General features: G+C 59.1%; 3 protein-coding genes across 3 annotated transcripts; all 3 read left to right on the top strand.

Moving 5' to 3' along the window:
* Nucleotides 1-53: 53 nt before the first annotated feature.
* On the top strand, nucleotides 54-1,382 carry JKF63_06724 (uncharacterized protein; the record flags this gene model as incomplete). Its single annotated transcript, XM_067902673.1, has 1 exon — nucleotides 54-1,382. The coding sequence occupies one exon, from the start codon at nucleotides 54-56 to the stop codon at nucleotides 1,380-1,382; it is 1,329 nt and encodes a 442-aa protein (XP_067758566.1).
* Nucleotides 1,383-4,366: 2,984 nt separating this feature from the next.
* JKF63_06723 (uncharacterized protein) lies at nucleotides 4,367-17,326 on the top strand (the record flags this gene model as incomplete). Its single annotated transcript, XM_067902672.1, has 1 exon — nucleotides 4,367-17,326. One exon carries the CDS (start codon nucleotides 4,367-4,369, stop codon nucleotides 17,075-17,077), a length of 12,711 nt encoding a protein of 4,236 aa, XP_067758565.1. The 3' UTR covers nucleotides 17,078-17,326.
* A 575-nt stretch (nucleotides 17,327-17,901) lies between these two features.
* On the top strand, nucleotides 17,902-18,450 carry JKF63_06722 (uncharacterized protein; the record flags this gene model as incomplete). Its single annotated transcript, XM_067902671.1, has 1 exon — nucleotides 17,902-18,450. One exon carries the CDS (start codon nucleotides 17,902-17,904, stop codon nucleotides 18,448-18,450), a length of 549 nt encoding a protein of 182 aa, XP_067758564.1.
* Nucleotides 18,451-18,668: the final 218 nt, after the last annotated feature.

Below are 18,668 nucleotides of genomic sequence, written 5' to 3'. Positions count from 1 at the left end.
CCTTTTGGGTGATTTTTTTTTTTCGCTGTTGCTGTTTCGGTGTCTCGAGCTCAATGGACCTCGACGCCTTCCTCAACAAAAATTGCAAGAAGAGCTCGAAGCTTTCCAAAAAGAAGGCTGCCGATGACCCGGCGCTCGGGGGTTTTGGACTGGAGACGGTGCCACAGGTGAGCACTGCCGCAGCAAAGCCCATCACCGTGGCAAATGCTGGTGGCAGTGGCCTCTCGGCGGCGGCCAGCAGTGCGTCTCCGCTTCCCGTACCTGAGAAGACCACTGCGGTACCAGTGGTTGCTGTGAGCCTCAACATGACCAGCATCGCGCGCTGTCCCAAGACGTGGGACGCCGTGAAGGTAGCGCAAGATTCAAAGCGCCAGGAGGAGCTACAGGCAGCTGCCGAGCAAAAGGCTAGAGAAGAGGCCGAGGCTGCTGAAAAGAGGGCCGCTTCTGGTGGCACCGACGGTGAGGCACAGTCGCCTGAGGGCTCCCCGAAAGAGGCTAAAGTCGCGAAGTTCGTGGCGCGTGGTCACTGCAATGCGACCGGTGCGATCGCCAGGGAGGGTGGCAGCAGTGCCACGACTTCAAACAACCGCTATGCACCGCGGCCTCAAGGACTGAGCCTGGATAATCTGCCGACCCTCGAGGAGACCTTTGGCAACGCGCGCAAGCAGCCACAGTCTCCGCAACCGCAATCTCCACAGCTGCAGCAGAAACAACAGCAGGTGGAGGAGCAGGAGCAGGAGCAGCAGCCGGCCACGTCGCTGCCATCGCAGGAGCAGGGCGGTGAGTCTGCACCGGCCGCGGCTCCTCAGGAGCCTGTCAGATCGTCCCCGAGCTCCACGACGGTGGAGGTATCGGGCGGGAACAAGTACGTCCCACCAACCAAGAGCAGCACTCTGATGGCGTCCCCGCCGTCTTCTACGACGGCGCCCGCGGTTGCGCGCGGCAGCGGTGAAGAATACAAACCGCCGGCCTCCGGTAGCTCCTCTGCTGGGGCTTACCGCCCCCCTGCAGGCGGCAGCAGTGCGTACAAACCCCCCAGCACGGGTGCGTACCGGCCGCCAAGCACGTCTGCTGGTGAGGCGTACAAGCCATCGGCACCGAGTGCGCCCAGCAGCGGCCCTGGTGCATACAAGCCCCCAACCGCTGCTGGAGCCTCAGCCGGAGCGTACCGGCCGCCAACCTCGACTGGTGAGGCGTACAAGCCGTCGGCACCGACCACCACGGCGTCGTCCGCGGGTGCGTACCGGCCACCGGCCGCGGGGACGTCGACAGGGGCTTACAAGCCTCCGAGCGCTCCTAGCAATAGTGCGGGTGCGTACCGGCCAGCGGCCGCGGGGACGTCGATCGGGGCTTACAGGCCTCCGAGCAAACGCGAGGTATAGCGTGTGCGGAGACAGCGTGGATGTGAGAGAGAGAGCAGAAATGAAAGCACTTGCGTCCAAAGATGATGCCGCGTTCTCTTGCATGGCGTATTGGATTCTACGGTGTTGTGCGTGCACGGAGAGAGGGGTGGGGTGGGGGGTTACTCGGTTAAGGCACACCCGCTGGGGAGGCTCTGTGGTGTGTAGGTGCCTCAGTGGAATTGCTACTGGGAAGGCTTTTGAAAAAAGGGAGGGAGGGATACGTCTGCTCACTAATGGAGACGTGCTTTTTTGTGTGTGCATCCATGAATCGTGTCGTATGTTTTTTTTTTTTTGCTTTCTCCCTCTTTCCTTTGCGCATAGCCCTACCCCGATGCTCTCTCACAGTTTTACATTCCGTGTCGTCGTGTGTCCGCATATAAGTATATATATATATGTGTGCCTGTGTGTGTGTGTGTGTCTGTGTGTGTGGGGGGGGGGAGGGGGCGTCCGTGGTATTCCCCACACTTCCTCCTCCTCCTCCTCTTGTTGTTGCCGTCATAATTTTGCTTTCTGTGTGCCGGTCAGACCCTTGGTTTCTCATTTCATTGTGATGTCGCTCCTCCTTTGGTTGCTTCGCTCCACCCCTCCACCCCCCCCCCCCCCCCCCCCAAAAAAAAGAAAAAGGCAAGTCTCATCTCTCGTCGCCTTTTCTCGACAGATAATACCAGAGCCTCCTTTGTTGTTGTTTTTCTGTCTTTCATTGGTTATGTTTTTTTCTTTCTTCTATGTGTGTGTCTGTGTGTGTCTGTGTGTGTTTTGCTGTTCCCTTTAAATAATCGCTGGAGCTTCTCTTCATGCAGCGGGGTTATGAAGATGGCTTTGTTTGAACACGCTCCTGTGATTGTTCGCTGCCCAATGTCGCCCCCCCTCCCACATACACGCACGCGCGTCTCCCACTCACCTTCACAGCACTCCTCTTTTTTTTTTTTCCCCCCCCCCCCCCCCGGCTTGTGCTTGACATAATATGAATGTACCTAAAACAGAAGGATCTGGCATGCTCAAAGAAAGGGATCCCAACATCGCATGCTTGAGAATGCACGTACTTCAATTTTGTGCATGCCCGGCCTGCGGCCAACAGAACACACCGTAGTTGGATCAGTGCTTCTGCACACACACACACACACACACACACACGTTCATGTGTAGATGTGTATATGTTTGTGTGCATTGCGCCACGCGTTGTATTCTATCAGGTGAGCCCTGTGGGGGTGTACTCTGTGGATTATCGTGCGGACTTCTATCGCCCTCGCTACCGAGAGTGGCCGGGGCTATTGTAGGCGCTTGAGTGTGTTCGGCTCACCGATACAGTGTGACCACATTGCTTTTCCTCGAGGTAATGTTGAAGCCCATCACCTCTGCGCCTGCATCCCTTTTCCCCATTTCCATCACCACTGTCTCAATCTCCTCTTTTTTTTTGCTTTCTCTCTCTCTCGTCCCGGCCATGCGTGGACTGTGGCACCGCCTCCTCACCACCACCACCATCACTACTATGACTACCTTGTCGCGTCAGCTCTTTTTTTTTTTGTGTGTGTGTGTGTGTTGTTGCTTCAGGATTTATTTCACTGTCCTCTCATTCCCGCAAGCCCCCCACTCTGCGAGAGATCAGATTGTAGCGGCAGGACCAATACACCCCCCCCCTCCCCTCCTTCGACCATTGACAGATATTAGTAGGTGGGAGAGGCGTAAGCACCGAAGCAATAGGTTCCATCACACACACACACACACACACGAAAAGCATAAAGAGGAGCGCGCGTGTGTGTGTGAGTGTGTAAGTGTGGGAGAGCGGGTTTAAAAAAGGGGAGGAGGAGGAGGAGGAGAAGCTGCTGCGTACACACCCGTACAGATTTCACCTCTCCAATACGAGCGCCTCCCTGCGAGGAGAAAAAAAAAGGGGGGGAGGGAGAAGGAGGAGGTCACCTCTAATGTCAAAGCTCACTCCCTCACTTTTCACGTGTGTTTCCTCTTTTTTATTATTATTATCAATACCCTTCAAGTGCTGACTCCCTTCCTCTTCTTGTGTTGTGTCGATGAGGTCACCGTCGTGTGCCTCTCTCTGTCTCACTCTCTCTCTGTGTGTGTGTGTGTGTGCCTGTGTGTTTTTGATTCATAAACTGCAGTGGCTTTGCACACACGTGCACATTTTTTTGTTGTTTTTTCTTCTTGGAACGCCGAAGTTTAGGTCCAACACCCACTTCACTGTATTTTTCTGTTACACACTCCACCATTGACATACACACTCTCCACCTCTACCGAAGCCACGCACCACCACGCACCACCACCACCACCACCACCACCGGCAATCGCCCATTTCTACCGCAATCACTAAAATAACAGCAACAACAAAAAACACGTTTCTACAACCCTATAAACACACACGGTCGAATCGCCACCTGGCTACTGACATACACATTTTTGAATTTCCTGCTTGTTGATAATAGCCATATAATCTGCTGGTGTTGTTTGCTCTCTGTACCACCCCCTTTCCTCTCCCCTCTTCTTTCCCCCACCCGTTGCGGTTCTTCAGTGTTACTCCCCCCCTCCCCCCCTTCACTTTTTGTAGCGGTGGTCTCACTTGCCCTGTCGTCGTCTTGCCTCATGTCTTTGTGTTGTTGTCCTTGGCTGTCGCTTGTTGTTGAGAGAAACCTTGTTATGACTGTTCCTCGCTTGTTCCCCCCCCCCCCCCCTCTCTCTTCCCCCTCCTCTTCCCTCTTCATACGTATTTTTACACCCGTCGCGCTCAACAAATTGGTTTCTTTTTTTTTTTGGGTGGGTTGGTACCCCCCTCCCCTTCCTCCCCGTCCTTCCCCCCCCCTTCACGTTTTTTTTTTTACGGTGTACATCTGCGCAGGTCGCACGAATACCCTTCGCTCGACTTTCGAAGAGACGAGCCACACCGAAAAAAAAATAGAGGACAAGGCGCGCTCATCCACAGAGGAAAGTGTTAAGCCATATCAAACATTGCAATGGAGGCAGCTGTAGGTCAATTGATGCCCATGCGTGGTGACAAGCTTCTCGTCGACGCCACCCCGTCCGTGGCGAGCACGATAGCCTGCGGAGGGAACTCTGTGGTGTCGTCGCGGGCGTTGTCTGGGGTTGGGGGGATGGCTACCGCTACCTCCCCTGAACGTGAAGGATCATCACGCACTGCCAAGAACACTATCGGTGTTGCATCATCACCTCCTGTGTCGTCTGCTGACGCGGTGGAAACGCTTTTAGCTGCTATCGCAAAGTATGTGCACCGTCGTCTGTTGGTGCCATCTGCTGGCGATGACTCAGGCACCACCCAGCCGAGCTCCATCGCGAAGGACCGCTCCATGGCGAAGCAGTTGTACTCCCCAGCCGCGGGGGAGGCGTCCAGCACGCCGTCGGCGCGAGCTGACGACAGCGGTGACGACGTGGACGAAGAGCACCTCATCACCTGCGCGCAGCAGGTTGAGGACCACCTGTTGCGTTGCTTACTGTACGTGCAACTCGCTCCAGGTGGGATTCCCAGTCAACCGGAGCTCATTGGTGATTACCCCAGCATGCCCAGCGCCATCACACTGGAAAAAGCGGGCGCGGAGGGTTCGGGGGCACAGATCGCAGCGCCGCATGTCGTAACGTCGACGAGAAGTACATGCGCCAACGCCACAGGTGTTGAGGGCGAAGAGTCCCCGCCGCCCCGGCATCCCTCTGCTCGGCGAGTGGCCGACAAGTACGGTGCGGTGGAGAACACTGAGGTTCGTAGTCGTAGTTGGAGCAGTCTCTCTACTCCAGTGGGAGCTTCCTCGTCTGCGCATGCTCGCGTGTCCAGCAGCAACGCCAAGGCCAAAGAGTTGTACTACACCTACACCAGACGAGGCGTACCATCGTCTCCACCACGCCAGCGTGGCGGTGCAGCAGCAGTGGGAGCTGTGGAGGAGCCCCATCTTGCGAAGAAGCGGCACCAAAGCGCGAGCCGTGGCAGCGCTGATGTGAAGGCCTTTGCATCAAATAGTTTTGCCTTACCACCGCCGGAAGCAGATAGCTTAGACGGCGCTCTCCCGGCGGCCAGCGGAGGGTTCTCGGCCCTTCCACCCACCCGTCGCGGCGTTGTTCGCCCGCTGCATGCAACGGAGATAAACGCCGCGATGCGTTCGTGGCCGTCTCGCATTGCACAGTACGTTCTCGCCGCAACCTTGGCTGAGAAAGAGCTTCGGAGCGCCATGGAAGCAACCGACAGCTCGGCCAACGTCAGGACACCTACAAAACATGAATGCACGAGCAACGATGCGCGTACGAGCAGCGCGCACGGGGGCGGTACAGCGTTGAATAAGGAAACGATTTTTCAAGTTGGGGAGAGCACTGAGAAAGGGACGGACGAGGAGGACGTGGTTATTGATGCCATTCTGCGACAGCTGTCCGATGTCCTTCACCACACCCCCCTGAGTGCTGGTACCGGTGACACTGGGGCTGGCCAGCCGCCTACCATCGCTTTCCCATCGTTTGCACGTTTCTACCTCGCAGACGGTGGTGCAGGAGGCATCCTCGGCGGCAGTGGCACTGATGAGCACGGGCCGAGCCAGCGAGTTCGCGAAGAAGGAAACGTTCATGCGTACCTCGCGCGGCTGGCGAAGGTGCTCCTCTCGACCCTCGACGCGGGTGCGACCCGTTTAGCACATCAAGACAACGCGATATCGGTGGAGGAGAGACTTGTGTTATCAGGGGACATCGTCACCACCATTGGAGTGCTCCTGAAGCGCACACCCCTGATTACGGTTCCAACTTACCCCTCAGCGTCACCTGCTGGTGCACCGGTACTTCCCATGGCAAACAACAGTGCAGCTGCCACTCCTGTCACGACGGCGAAGGACGCTGTGTGGCGGGCGCTGCGCTCTCTGCTCCATCTCTCCCCTTCATCCAGGTATAACCCCACAATGTGCACGACGCCCTTTGTCGTGGGACTTGTGCGCCGCTACACCCCTGGCCGAAAACCCAGAAGCGACGACAACCCTGACAGTAGTGGCGGTGGTGGTGGCGGCGGCACAAATCTGCGTGTTCGCCTCCTTCCAGTCGCAGATGTATTTCCCCGCACGGATGGTGCGGCAACCGCCATGACTGCACTGGAGGCCGACCACGAACTGCGCGGCTTCCAAGACGGCGCACACGATCTCCTCCGTACACCTGCTTTTTACACGGCAGCTGTTCTCGAAGTAACCGGGGAGGATGTGCTGTACTCGACGACGAGTCACGCGGATGCGGTGTCGCTGGAGGAGGAAGCTGCTGCGAAGGTGCGGTATGAGACCGATGTGCCAGAGGCGTACCGGGATCTTTATTCCCGCCGCATGGCCGCAGCCCAGAATGGCTGCGGTGTTTACCCCAGCAGCGCCACCACACTCAGGGGAGAAGGGCAGGGACGAAAGGGCGGGAGTGAGTTCAGCGACAAGAATGCCGCGCTGGCGGAAACGTCGAATGCGCTCGAACGTGCAACGACACTCTCGGCCCTCGATCGCTGTCTATCACGCCAGGAATGTGCGCTTTGGGGCAAGCTGCTGGCGATTGCACAATTTGTGCAGGTTTCTGGCACCCCTGTGGAAGTGGAGACAACGGCGCGGTACGTCACGTTGGCTATTCGGCACCGGCGCACAGCACGCCAGCGCTCTGAATGCGACTCACAGCAAGTCGACAGTCCCAATGTGCCGGTGGTATCGATTACCGAAAGTGTCTCTTCACCCTCCGTGCCAGCCTTCTTCTTCACACTCACAGAGACCTCGGCGCTGCGGTCCGCCGCCGCCGCTGCCGCCGCCACGGCCGTCGAGGCGCGCCGCAGACTCTTCTGCGGTGCCAGGCACGACGACGACGACGACGACGATGACGATGAAGATGCGACGCTTGCGGATGCAACGCAGGGTGTTCGCGCAGAATCTGAGGGTGCTCAGTCCAGCTCCGCCGCTGGTAACCAGCCTTGTCGCTTTTTGAGAAGTACAGGGCTGAGTCTGAGAGGTCTCCTCGGCTGGGGCAAAGCTGCTCCGTTAGAGGGGGGTTCGGGGCAACCAACGTCGTCAAACATCGACGTGCAACACTACGAGAGTAGTAATGCTATTAGGGCGCAGCCGCGGCGCCGTGGGAGAGGGCTTCATGTGCGCGCCGCGCTGCGAGAGCCGCTTGCCCCGACAATGCAAGGAAAATCACCGGAGGAGCTCATCATGGACTGGATGCACGACGTGCTCATCCCTTTGTTTTTCGAGACTACCGTATCCGGTGGCTTCGTGTCTCAGCACGGCCTCACGGCGTCTGCCAAGTCTTCCAAGGGCAACGATGGCGACGACAGCGAGGAGGAGGGGGGGTCTGCTGAAGCTGCCACAGCGGCACGTAAACGGGCGCCATACCACTTGCGTAGCCAGCGCGTTTTGCTCGGTCGTGTGCAGGCGGTGACTCCATCCATGGTGTATGGCAGTCGTCGCATCACAGTTGCAAGGATGGAGGCCGTGGTGCGAGAGAGAGCGTTCGACACTGACCTTCTTTCTTACTTGCTCTTGAATCAGCTCTTCTTTGATCCTGAGCTCTCTTCCGCAGATGCGGTCAATGTGCCGGTGCGGCGCGCCCGCTCAGCCCCGCTTCCTGAGCGGACGCTACACCAACGCCGCTCGGCGACAGACGAGCGGCAGCAGACGCAAGAGGAAGGTTCTCGACCGCGCAGACCGCACACCATACGCGCTTTGTCTACATTGGTGACAACAGCGGTATCACCACACTCTCCAAGTCTGCAAACGCGTCGTGTCAGTTTTCGCGAGGTCGACTCAGGTGTAACGCCACAGCGGTTAGCCCTCCCACGTCTCGCGGATGATAACGGCATTCAATCGCAACTGCTGCAGCAGTCGCCCACCACTACGGCTGCGGCCTCAGCTGAGCGGCAGACTTCCCTCGCCGGCTCGCCGCGTAGCATCCTCAAGTCAGGGAGGCGGTACAAGCGGGAGAAGCTTATCTGCAGCAGTGCACCTGCCGCATCAATCGTGCCCTTTAGAAACCTTTTCCTGTGGCGCTGGTTAGTGGCTGAGGTACTGGGCCGCGGCGACAACGGTGGCCGTGGTGTTTCGAGGCTGCAACAAGAACAGCAGCAGCAGCAGCAGCACCAGAAAGAGGTCGGGGACATCAGTGCTGTGTCGACAACTTTGTGTATCACTGCAGCGGGCTACCTACACCGTACACAAGCCCTGGCCGTGCGTCTCGCCTCAGACGTTGCGACGGCGGTGTTGCTAAGTGGTCTGCTAGCAGAGCTTTATGCCTGCAGCAAAGAGGTGCGAGGTGATGAGCATTGTCACGAAGGTGGCAGCCCAGTCGTCACGGAGCGCGATTGCGGCGCCTCGCGTGGTGAAGCGGCGGTCGTCGAGGGAGAAGGCACGGCAAAAAAAACTCCAGCGGAGTTGATCACCGAAGAGGTGCGGTGGCGCGCGCTAAGCTGTGACGACCTCCCTCCGCTGGCCAACCGTGCGGCACTGGCGTTTGTGCGAGCCGCCCTTGCACCATTGCTATGCAATCCTACAGATAATCCTGCGCTTCCAGCCGGTGATTCCAGCAGGGTGATCGTCGACGTGGATGTGTGCTACGTGTGCGACAAGGAAGAGTGCCGCCGCGAGTGGTGGTGTGACGACACTCACAGCGAAGAGACGAGTACTGGGAGCCACCCGGGGCGAAGCGATAAAACCGAGAAGAGTACGCCACCGCACCGCAGACGTCTTCCCGGGCCGTCCGTTGTTTCCCTCTTGTGTCCTGACCTTTCCACGGCGGCACGGCATCGCCTGCAGACGCTGTCGCGCTTAAGCTTATTGCACGTACGCCATGAGGTGCTCGACAGCATTACGCGGCCGTTGGATGTGGTGCTGCGTCGCCTGACGTGGGCGCTGGCGACCCACCGACTGCGTGCGCTCCGCCAGCCTCTCGATGATTTTCTGGGCCGCGGAGACGTTATAGCAGTTCTGCGCGGCTCTGTTGGCGGTGCGCGGAGAGTGCAAGCAGAGCGTCAGCTGTGGCAGCATGTACACGAGGTGGTTGTCCAGTGCGAAGAGTGCCTCCTGCTACCCCATCTGATCACCAACACTGGTGCACCAATGTGGGGGACGGAACCCATAACCCTCGCCGAAGAGAGCGAGACAGTGGTGTCGGAGGCAGCTATGAACGGAGACGAAGAGGGTGACGGCAAAGCAAGCGCACGCGCGCCCGATGAGAAAGTTCGTTGGGCGTCGTTGAAAAAAGAAGCGGCTTGTCCTCAGCACGCAGATAACCAAGAGAGCACAACAACCCTCTCTGTCGCTGCAGTGGCGTCTGCAGCGACAGAAGGCGGTTCAGGTACCTCGCTGTCCCAGTTGCGAGTAGAGCAGCGGGAGACACTCGTCGGCGGCAGTGCCCAGCGAGGTGGATTCAAATTCGTACCCTTGTCTTTTGCCAACGTCAGCGTTGGCCCGGCTCGTCCGCCCTCCCTCTCCCCTGCTCAGGTTGCAGTCCTCCAGCCCCGCTCCTCGCCGTCGCCGCTGACCTGCGTCCCCAGAGGATGGAACCCGCCGTTCCTCGACACAGACGACTCGAAAAACCTGTACAGCTATCCATTTGACGGACGAGGATTGCGTCTGGTAAGTACTGCCGCCCAAGTCGATGACAGGAACAGCGGCGTGGGCGACGCCGCCAGCGACTTCATAAAGGCAGCCGGCTCAGCGTTGGGCTGGCAGCGGTCGCCACTGTTCGGTGTGGGCACACGAACGGATAAGACTGAGACGGGCGCTGTTTTCTCAGTAGTCTCCCGTGACGGCAGCGTTGACGACGACAACACCAGCGCCGCTTCTCCTGACCTTCGCACCCACCTCGCATCCAAGAGTGCCCTCGACGCTGCTCGCGCGCTCCCGTGCTGCAGTTCCAGTGATGTGTCTTGTGTTATCGAGGCAGCGTCACCAGTGCGTCTCTTTCATTCGACAACCACGACGCTGGACCTTCCTCTTCCCACCGTACCCAAAGCGACTGAGGGCGGCCGCCTGAGTGGGTCGCCGCTGATTCTCGTGGACGCCCACAGTACCGCAGCCCCGCAGTTTGCCAGCACAGCGACTTGCAGCACGCCCAGCGGTTGCGATCATTCACCACCTTGCGCCGACTCATCTTTGAGCGGAACCTCACATTTGCGACCACAACGTGCGCAGGTGTCATCGCACCGGTTGAGCGTTTTGACCCTCGCCTCCGCTGTGCCCATCTCGCGCCGGTTGCAAGTACATACGTTTGGTGTGTGTGAGATGGATGGGGGGAGCGCGGAGGAAGAAGAGCAGACGCCACAAAAGTCTTCTCTAGCGTCGCAACAACAACAACAGCAGCTGCCGCTGCCGCAGTCTCCGGGAATAACCCCTCACCGGCAAAGTCACCTGGCTGCTGTTCGCGAAGGCGCTGGGGCGCAGATGATGCAAACGACAAAGCAGGCAGCGGGAGAGTCGCCGACCTCGCCCGAGGAGGGCGCCGACGCCGCTGTGCCGACGTCGAAGGCATCGGGGATGTCCTTTGTGGTGCAAGCTCGCGGCGGGGCCGTTGGGGAGAGCTCACTGCTGAGTCCTTTTGTGACCGAGGCAAAACGCGTTGTGGCGGGGGCGTTCCTGCAACGCTGTGTGCTGCCGTTGTGGACGCGGCTGATTCTCATCAAGGAGCAAGAGGTAGGGAAGGGAAATGCAAGGGAGGGGGAGGGCAACACAGACACAAGAGACACGATGCCTGCACGCCATGAAGCTGAGCCACAGCCACTTCCCAGGCTCGGTACTCGTAGCGGCTTCAGCCTCAGCTCCCCGACAGCCAGAGAAGCCGTCTCCACAGCCAGCGCGAGCGCGGCGGCGGCGACACCGTCTTCGAAGGCGGAGTCCCTGTTGACACGGCATGTGGAAAAACTGACACGCGAGAATGTTGAGCTGCACCGCCGCCTTCAGGACACAAATCGTCTACTCGCGGATCTCCGCCAAACGTGTTGTGGGTTGCACATGGCCGCCCAACAGTATGAGCTCGCCGTGGTATTGCAGCGAGAGAATGCGAAGGGAAGAGGCGTAGTGGTGGCCGCCACAGATTTCACTGATACAAGTGAATCACTCGCTGGTGGTGATGGTGATGGTGGTGGTAGGCGCACAGTACCCATACCACAGCATCTGAACTTGGCCTCCCCGTCGCCGCTTTCTTCGGAGTCGCACATGGCGTCTAGGGAGGGTGCCGTGGACATGAGGGAGCCAGACGGCGATGCAACAGCGGATGAGAGGAGGAATTCGGATGCCTCGCTCTTCCAGTCCGGGAGCGTTTTTCTGGTATCGCCGCTCGCTGAGAGTATGCCTCCGGATACTTGGTACTTGAGGCGTACGAAGGAGGGCTGTGATCGAGTGCTGGAGCTGTGCCAGCGCATGGTAGCCCGTCTTTCCGGCACCGCTGACCCAGAGGACAACAAGGGTGAGGCCGCGGTGTGCCTGCCGGCATCAGCAGTCGCGTACAGCAGTGACCTTTCCCCCCAACACCACTCGTCCGCGTCTCCATTGGTCAAGCCGGATTTTTTCCCGCTTCACTTTCTCAGCCAACGCATCCTGAGCCCACGGTGTCCGTCACCCCCGGAACCCATGTCGGCTGAGCTGGGTTCCCCTGCAAAGCTCTGCGGCGAGTACAGTGGTCTGCGCGGGCACTCCACCGTCAGCCACGGGCCATCACAGTTGTTCAATCCGCTCGAGCCGCAGTCCTTCCGCCGCAACAGCGCCGCTTTCACCCTCGTGTCCCTCGCGCCTAGCGGGGCGGTGGCTATGAGCAGCACGATACCGGCTGAAACACCGGGCTCGACGCAGGCGTCGACGCCCATAGCCGTTTTCTTCGTTGGGACAGCGAGTAACCCCAGCATACGAAGCTCGCCGGTCTCACTCTCGCCGAAAAAAACGGCCCTGCAGAACATGCCACCGCTGTCGGTGACGTCGCAGCACCCTGTCGCTCTTTCCTTCGGCAACGCCGATGTGAATCTCTCAAGGCCTCTGAAGGCGGCCTATCCCGCGGCAGCGCTATCCTTTGACCTCGAGGAGGCGGCGCCGTCGGTGCAGCTCTATGCTATCCCCCCCATGGAGAAGTCTCCCCCGCTCATCATTGAAGCATCCGACTCGCACACTAGCTCAGCCGATGCACAGAACAAAACCAAGATTCCACCGTCGTGTGCTGCCTCGTCGGAGCGCGTTCCAGAGGATTCGTCGTCGACGCCGGTGCAGCCGTCTCTGGAGCTTGCAGCGGTACTCGTGTCGTCGTCGTCACAGACGCGACATGCGTCGCCACACCCGTGCACTACCGCAGCCGATGACCTGGAGACAGGCGCCCATACCCCTGATGACTACCACAGGCACCACCGAGACGCCTTGTCCTCGCCCTCTTCCGCCCCCTCAGGGCACTCGTCCTCCTCGCTGCCGAGACCGCCCTCGTTTCCATCATCGCCGTCGACGGCACCTTTTGAGAAATCCTCCAAACTTCCCTTCGAGGACCCCAACGAGCGCTGCGAGGGTGCCTTGGTGGCTACAATGGCCACTGCGCACACCCGCACACCACCTGCCGCTCTCATCCGTGACGACGACAACCGTCTACAAGGCCGTACCATTTTTTTTGGTACCACGGTGGCCACAGCTGCGGTGGAGGCGTGGTGCGATGGCGGCCTCGCAGCATTCCCAGTAGATGAAGACAACATGCGAGTGACCGCCGCGGATGGGAAGAGGCAGCTGGTGAGGGATGAGAGAGTCACCGACGTTGCAGAGGACACATTGCGTGCTAATAGTGCAGGTGACTTGTCGGAGCTGCTGGCCGTACAACAGCAGGCCAACGAGGCGTCTCACCCACAGCCGTCTCGTTGTGACAACCCCTTCCCACTACCTTCGGCGTTGCTCATAACCCCATGTCGACAGCTGCAGTACAGGGAATCGACATCGCAAACACCTTCCCGACCTCAAGAGAGTGATCCTTTTGTGAACACACTTCCTGGTCGTGTGTCTGTGGGGACTCAGTCGTCCCCACAAATACCCTCCTCGACCTTCACACAGACGCTGCAACATACTTGGTCTGACGTCCCTGTTCACAGTGTGCCACCAGCTATCGTCGCTGACGACGGTGCAGAGCGAGCGAGCCACACGAGTGGTGATGAGAGTTCTGATTCAGGTGTCTCGCCCGACCAGTGTATAGTCTCCAGCGATGCCATCGAATCAAACGTTGCGGAGAGACCCAAGCCGATTTCTACCGAGGCGGCGACGCCGCCGAGACGTCTGTCTGTTTCGCTCACGCAGGAAGGCGCCAGCGGTGTTGGTCCTGCTGCGGCTCCATTAAATGCCGGCGAGCGGGCAACCTCCAATCTGACGGCCACCACTGTGGTTTCGTCGTCGTCGTCGCCGTTTCCGTGCCGGACACCGGCACGGAGCAGCGAGGCTGCCGTTACTGCCCTGGCAGATTTGCAGCAACGACTCACCGGCTCCAACGGGGCGGTGGTGGAACTGCATCAGCAGCTGAAGCACGTGGAAGAGAAACTGCACGAAAAGGAAGCAGACATCATCCGCCTCACAGAAAAGCTCGCCGCTACCGAGGACGCGCTGGGAGCCCTTCGGCGTGCAGCAACATTGGAGGAGGCGACGCGACAGCAACAGCAGCAGGGGGAGCAGGGCCGGCGACTGTGCACGCCGTCTCCACCGCCCACGCGTGTAACTGCAGCCACAAGTACCGAGCAGCTGCCCTTCTCACCTTCCGCGTCCACCACGCGGTGGTGCGAAGGAGGCGCGGAGGAGGGGGAGGAGGGGGACACTCACAGCGTCGCCAGCACGTGTCACGCTGCAACAGAGAACCCATCGCAACTGAAAGGATGCACGGCAGCAACGGTCTATTCGCTTGTTGAATCACCCAAACCGGCCGCCGCGCTGGCGTCGGCTCCACCTCTCGAGACTCCATTTCTCTCCACGGAGTCCCCTGCGGCGCCGTCGCCGTCGCCGCCGCCACCGCGCGTGCAGCTGCTCCGTCGCGTGCACGAACTCGAGGGCGAACTGCGCAATGCTAATTTTCGAATGGACCAATGGCGAGCCCTGCTCGACGCCGAGCGGCATGCACGCATAGTACAGGTGGACCAGCTCACGCAGCAGCTGGAGAGTGAGAGTCGCCGGTGTGCACGCGCGAGTCGCAGTCGCAGTCGCAGTCTGTCGCCGCTCGGTAGTGGCGCTGGGCCCTTCTCGCGTGTAGAGAACTTGGCGGGGGGTGAGGCCGAGCCACGTCAATTGCAAGCACCACTGCCCGCTCCCGCGTTTCCACCACCATCACTACCTCCGGCGGCGGCGGCGGCGGTGATGCACCCGCTCACCTCGATGGGTGGTGACCTTACACTATCTCCCGCCTCCCCGAGGGAACAGCACGAGACACAGCTGAGACAACGCATCGATACTCTCACTGGGCAGCTTCATAGTACGGAGGCACATGCCGCCGGGGAGCGGACCCAGCGCCTCGCAGCGGACGAGTGCATCAAAGTCCTTGAGCGAGAGCAAAGAGTGCTTCGTAAGCGCCTGGAGGCGCAGGAAAACGCGCTCCAAGAGGCCCTGATGCAGCGGCGACACCACGAACAGGACGCGGACCAACGTGAAAAGATTCTCCACCGAGAAGTAGAATCCTACAGGCAGACACTCGCCACCATGCAAGCAGCTCACGCAGCCAGCAACGAACTGCAGAGAAGCCTGATGGAGGAGTTGGCGGCCGAGCGCCGCACCCGAGCCGCGGAAGCCGCCGCACATCGGATTGCGCAGGATCGGCTGGCAGCCGATAGTGAAGAGGTGCAGAAGCGGCTCCGTTGCGAGCGGGACGACGCCATCCTCAAACAGGAAGAGGCACTGGCGCACGCGGCAATTGAGATCCAGGCAGGGAATTCGCGAGTTGCTGCTTTGCAGCAGCGCATCGACTCCATGGCGAATGAACTACGCACTACCGACGCAGAGAGCAGAGAACAACGGCAACGATGCGTTGTTGCCGAGACGCAAGCCGTCGCGCTGGACTTGGCTCGGCAAGCGCTACTGGATCGCGTGATGGCGTTGGAGGAGGACCTGTCGAGTGCACGCGCTGCTTGGAAACAGTGGCAGCAGGATACCGATGAGCGCGAGCGTGTGTTGCGACACGAGTATGGGGAGTCCGCCGCGAGCGCCCACGCTGCGAGTGAGACGCAACGCAGGGCAAACAGCGAGCTACAGCAGCGCTACGATGTCGAGTTGCGCACCCTGCAGTGCTCCAAGGCAGCCAGTGACGAGGCTCATCGGACTGCCTTCGAAGAAGCCACGCGCAAGCTTACAGACGCTGAGATTGCAAACCGGCAAGTTGCGGAGGAGTTATGCCGCGAACGAGAGGACCACGAGCGCACGGATGCTGCTCTGCAGAAGGCTCAAGCGGAGAATGAGGCGCTGCGCCGGCGCATTGATATCGTATCAGAAAAGTTACGTTTGGTGGAACTCCCCGCTGGTCCGCAGCGGCAACAACACACACGCATATCAACGCTGGAAAGGGAGCTGGAGGAGGCGCGTGCGCAACAGCGAGACTCTCTGCAACAAGAGAGAGATGATTTTAGAACACGCGAGGAGGTTTTCCGTCGAGAGCTGGAGACGCATGCGCACACCATCACGGCCCTCCAGAAGGACAAATGTGCGATGGAGGCGCTTCAGGGGCGCTTGGAGGAAGTGCTTCACTCTGAGAAGTTGGCACGAGCTGCCGAAAAAGCAGCGCACGAAGCAGCGCTGAAGGCTCTTCAAAATCAGTTGAGCCGAGCGGAGCAACGAGCTCTAGAAAGTATTGACGCTCTGCGACGCGAGGAGGATGTGCATGCACGCACGCTTGACGCTTTTCATGCCACGGGGGAGGCTAACAGGCAACTACAGCTTGTACGGTCTGCTCAAGAGGCACACGCTGAGCAATGTGCACAAATCTGGTGGTCAGCTCGCGAGGCGTGTGCAGTGAAGTGGATGGAGGCGAAAACACTGCTGATGGTGGAGACGTTCAGCCCCAAACGTGCTGAGCTGCAGCTACACGAACAGCAGCTCCAGCGACGCGACGTGCCATCTCAGCCGGCCCTCTTGCCCATCTCTCTCTCATCAACAGGTGCTGGCCAGCACCCAGAGAAATCGAGAAAGCGAAAAGAGGAGAGAAGCCGGAGTAGGTCAGGGCGCCACAGGCGGTCTCTCCCTCCAGACGCAGTCATCTCTGTGCCGACCGCGAGTGCTGCCCCGGGCTTGCCACCGGAGATGCTTGTCGTCTCCATTGACGACCCACTGGGGCTTTGTTATGAACTCAAGTGCAAAACGCGTCACATTGCCAGTCTAAAGGAACGGGTTCGCCAACTCGAGGAAGCTCACTGTGTGGATCAGCAGATCGTATCTACCTTGCAGCAGCTTGTTGCACAAGAGGATCTGCGCAACGGGAGCGGCCTCGCAGCACCCTCACGGGTGCCCCCATCCGCGCCTTCACCGACAATGGGTACATCTCTGTGGCCACCCAGGTCGCCGCCACAAGCAACCTCGCGAGGGTGGCAGGCACCTGATTTGACCCCAGCTGGGAGCTCCGATGCAACCGTTACTAGCCATCACCGGGGCGTCCGCATGGGCAGTGGATCGAGTTCACCAGGCGGCACCACGGAGCGACGGCGAATGGCATCCAACGAGTACAGGCAGCGTTACGCCTTGCTTTGAGGGGGCACTTCTTGCATACTCCACTCTGTCCTCTTTGTGTGTGTGTGTGCGTGCCGCTGTACCCCGCGGTGGGGAGGGAGGAAGGAGGCACACATATATATATATATATATTTATTTATTTATACACACACATACACACACTCGTATACACGGACATGCACATATGTGCCAGAAATAAACAGGAGACAGGGGGAGTGCCTCCACGACGTGAAGTGAGAATGGGCGCTGGTGGCACATGACCGCATTTGAGATGTCAATCTATGTGTTTTTTCTCGATTTGGGGGAGGGCATTTGGCCTTTTTTTGTTGGCGGCAACGCGCTCCGTCTGGCAGGCCCATAATCATGATTTCATCAATGGCACACTAAAGAATAAACTCTCTCACCTCTGGCGCAACGGCTTGTGGGGCCACCATCGCTCCAGTACACCCTTGAGGCAGGCACGTGATCTTTGTTGTTGCCGTTGTTGTCGCTGATATCTGTGAGATGTTCTTTATAGATGCTCACCCCATCCACCATGTCTATTTTTTCTACATACTCCTTCAGCTCTCCCGCCATCCCCATACTGTCTGCCGCTTTTCATCGTATATTTCTAACCGACTCATCTGACTCGTGCGCTGGTGTGTGTGTGTGTGTGTGTGCCTCTGCTGCGCGCCCACGCCACCGACACATTGTTGTTTTTGTTTCATTTTTCACTCTGCAGCGACGCGGGACGGCACGTGAACACAGACGCGGAGTGTCCAAGAGAGCATATATATATTATATATTTATATATATGTATTATATCCTCTTTTCCTTGCTCATCCTTCTCTAGCTACGCTCTGTCGATGCTGCGATCTCCCAATCCTGCAATTGCCAAGGCGCTGCAGCCCCTCATCGAGGGGCCAAAATTCGCTGTCGTGTACTGCGGGAACCACCAGTATAAGGTGAGCCCCGGAGACGTGATTGCAGTGCAGCGTCTGCGCGCGCCCATTGGGAGCCAGATAGCCCTCAAAAAGGTCCTCATGGTCGGCGGACCGCGCTTCACCGCCATAGGCCGACCGCTGCTGGAGCACGTGCGCGTGACCGCGGACGTTGAGGAGCAGAAGCGCATGCGCAACGTTGTGTCGCTCTTCTCCACGCCGGGGCGGCGACGCATGCGATGGGTGGACGCGCAGCACGCAGCCACCATACTCCGCATCCGCGAGTTGATCTATGAGCCGACGGTGATGGGCGAGCTTGACAAGTACGACGGTGTTTTGATGAGGGATTTCGATGCAGGCAGGCACCCGAACCCTGTCTTCACGGCCAATGATGGCTACGACCTGTATTATCCAAAGGATTGGGATAAGGTAGAGGAGGCCTCGGCCTTTTTAGAGATGGAGGTCCCCCCCTGAGGTGTGAGGTAGTGGTTCTGACTGGTGGGGCATGGGGGCATGCCTGTACCGTGCGACCACGACCACCGAAATGGTGGAATGGGGAGGGGGGGGAGGGGGCTGGAGGGGGAAGACGCGCAGTCGCATCGACGATACCGGAAGAGCTCAACCTTTTCCCCCAGCATTGGCCAGCTTTCGTGTAACGTCAGTGCCCAGCCGACGGCTGGTGCCGATAAAAA

The sequence above is a fragment of the Porcisia hertigi genome, chromosome 14 (genome assembly GCF_017918235.1).
Source record: "Porcisia hertigi strain C119 chromosome 14, whole genome shotgun sequence".
In the NCBI taxonomy this organism is placed as follows: Eukaryota; Euglenozoa; class Kinetoplastea; order Trypanosomatida; family Trypanosomatidae; genus Porcisia; species Porcisia hertigi.
This window is presented reverse-complemented; position numbering and strand designations above follow the sequence as displayed.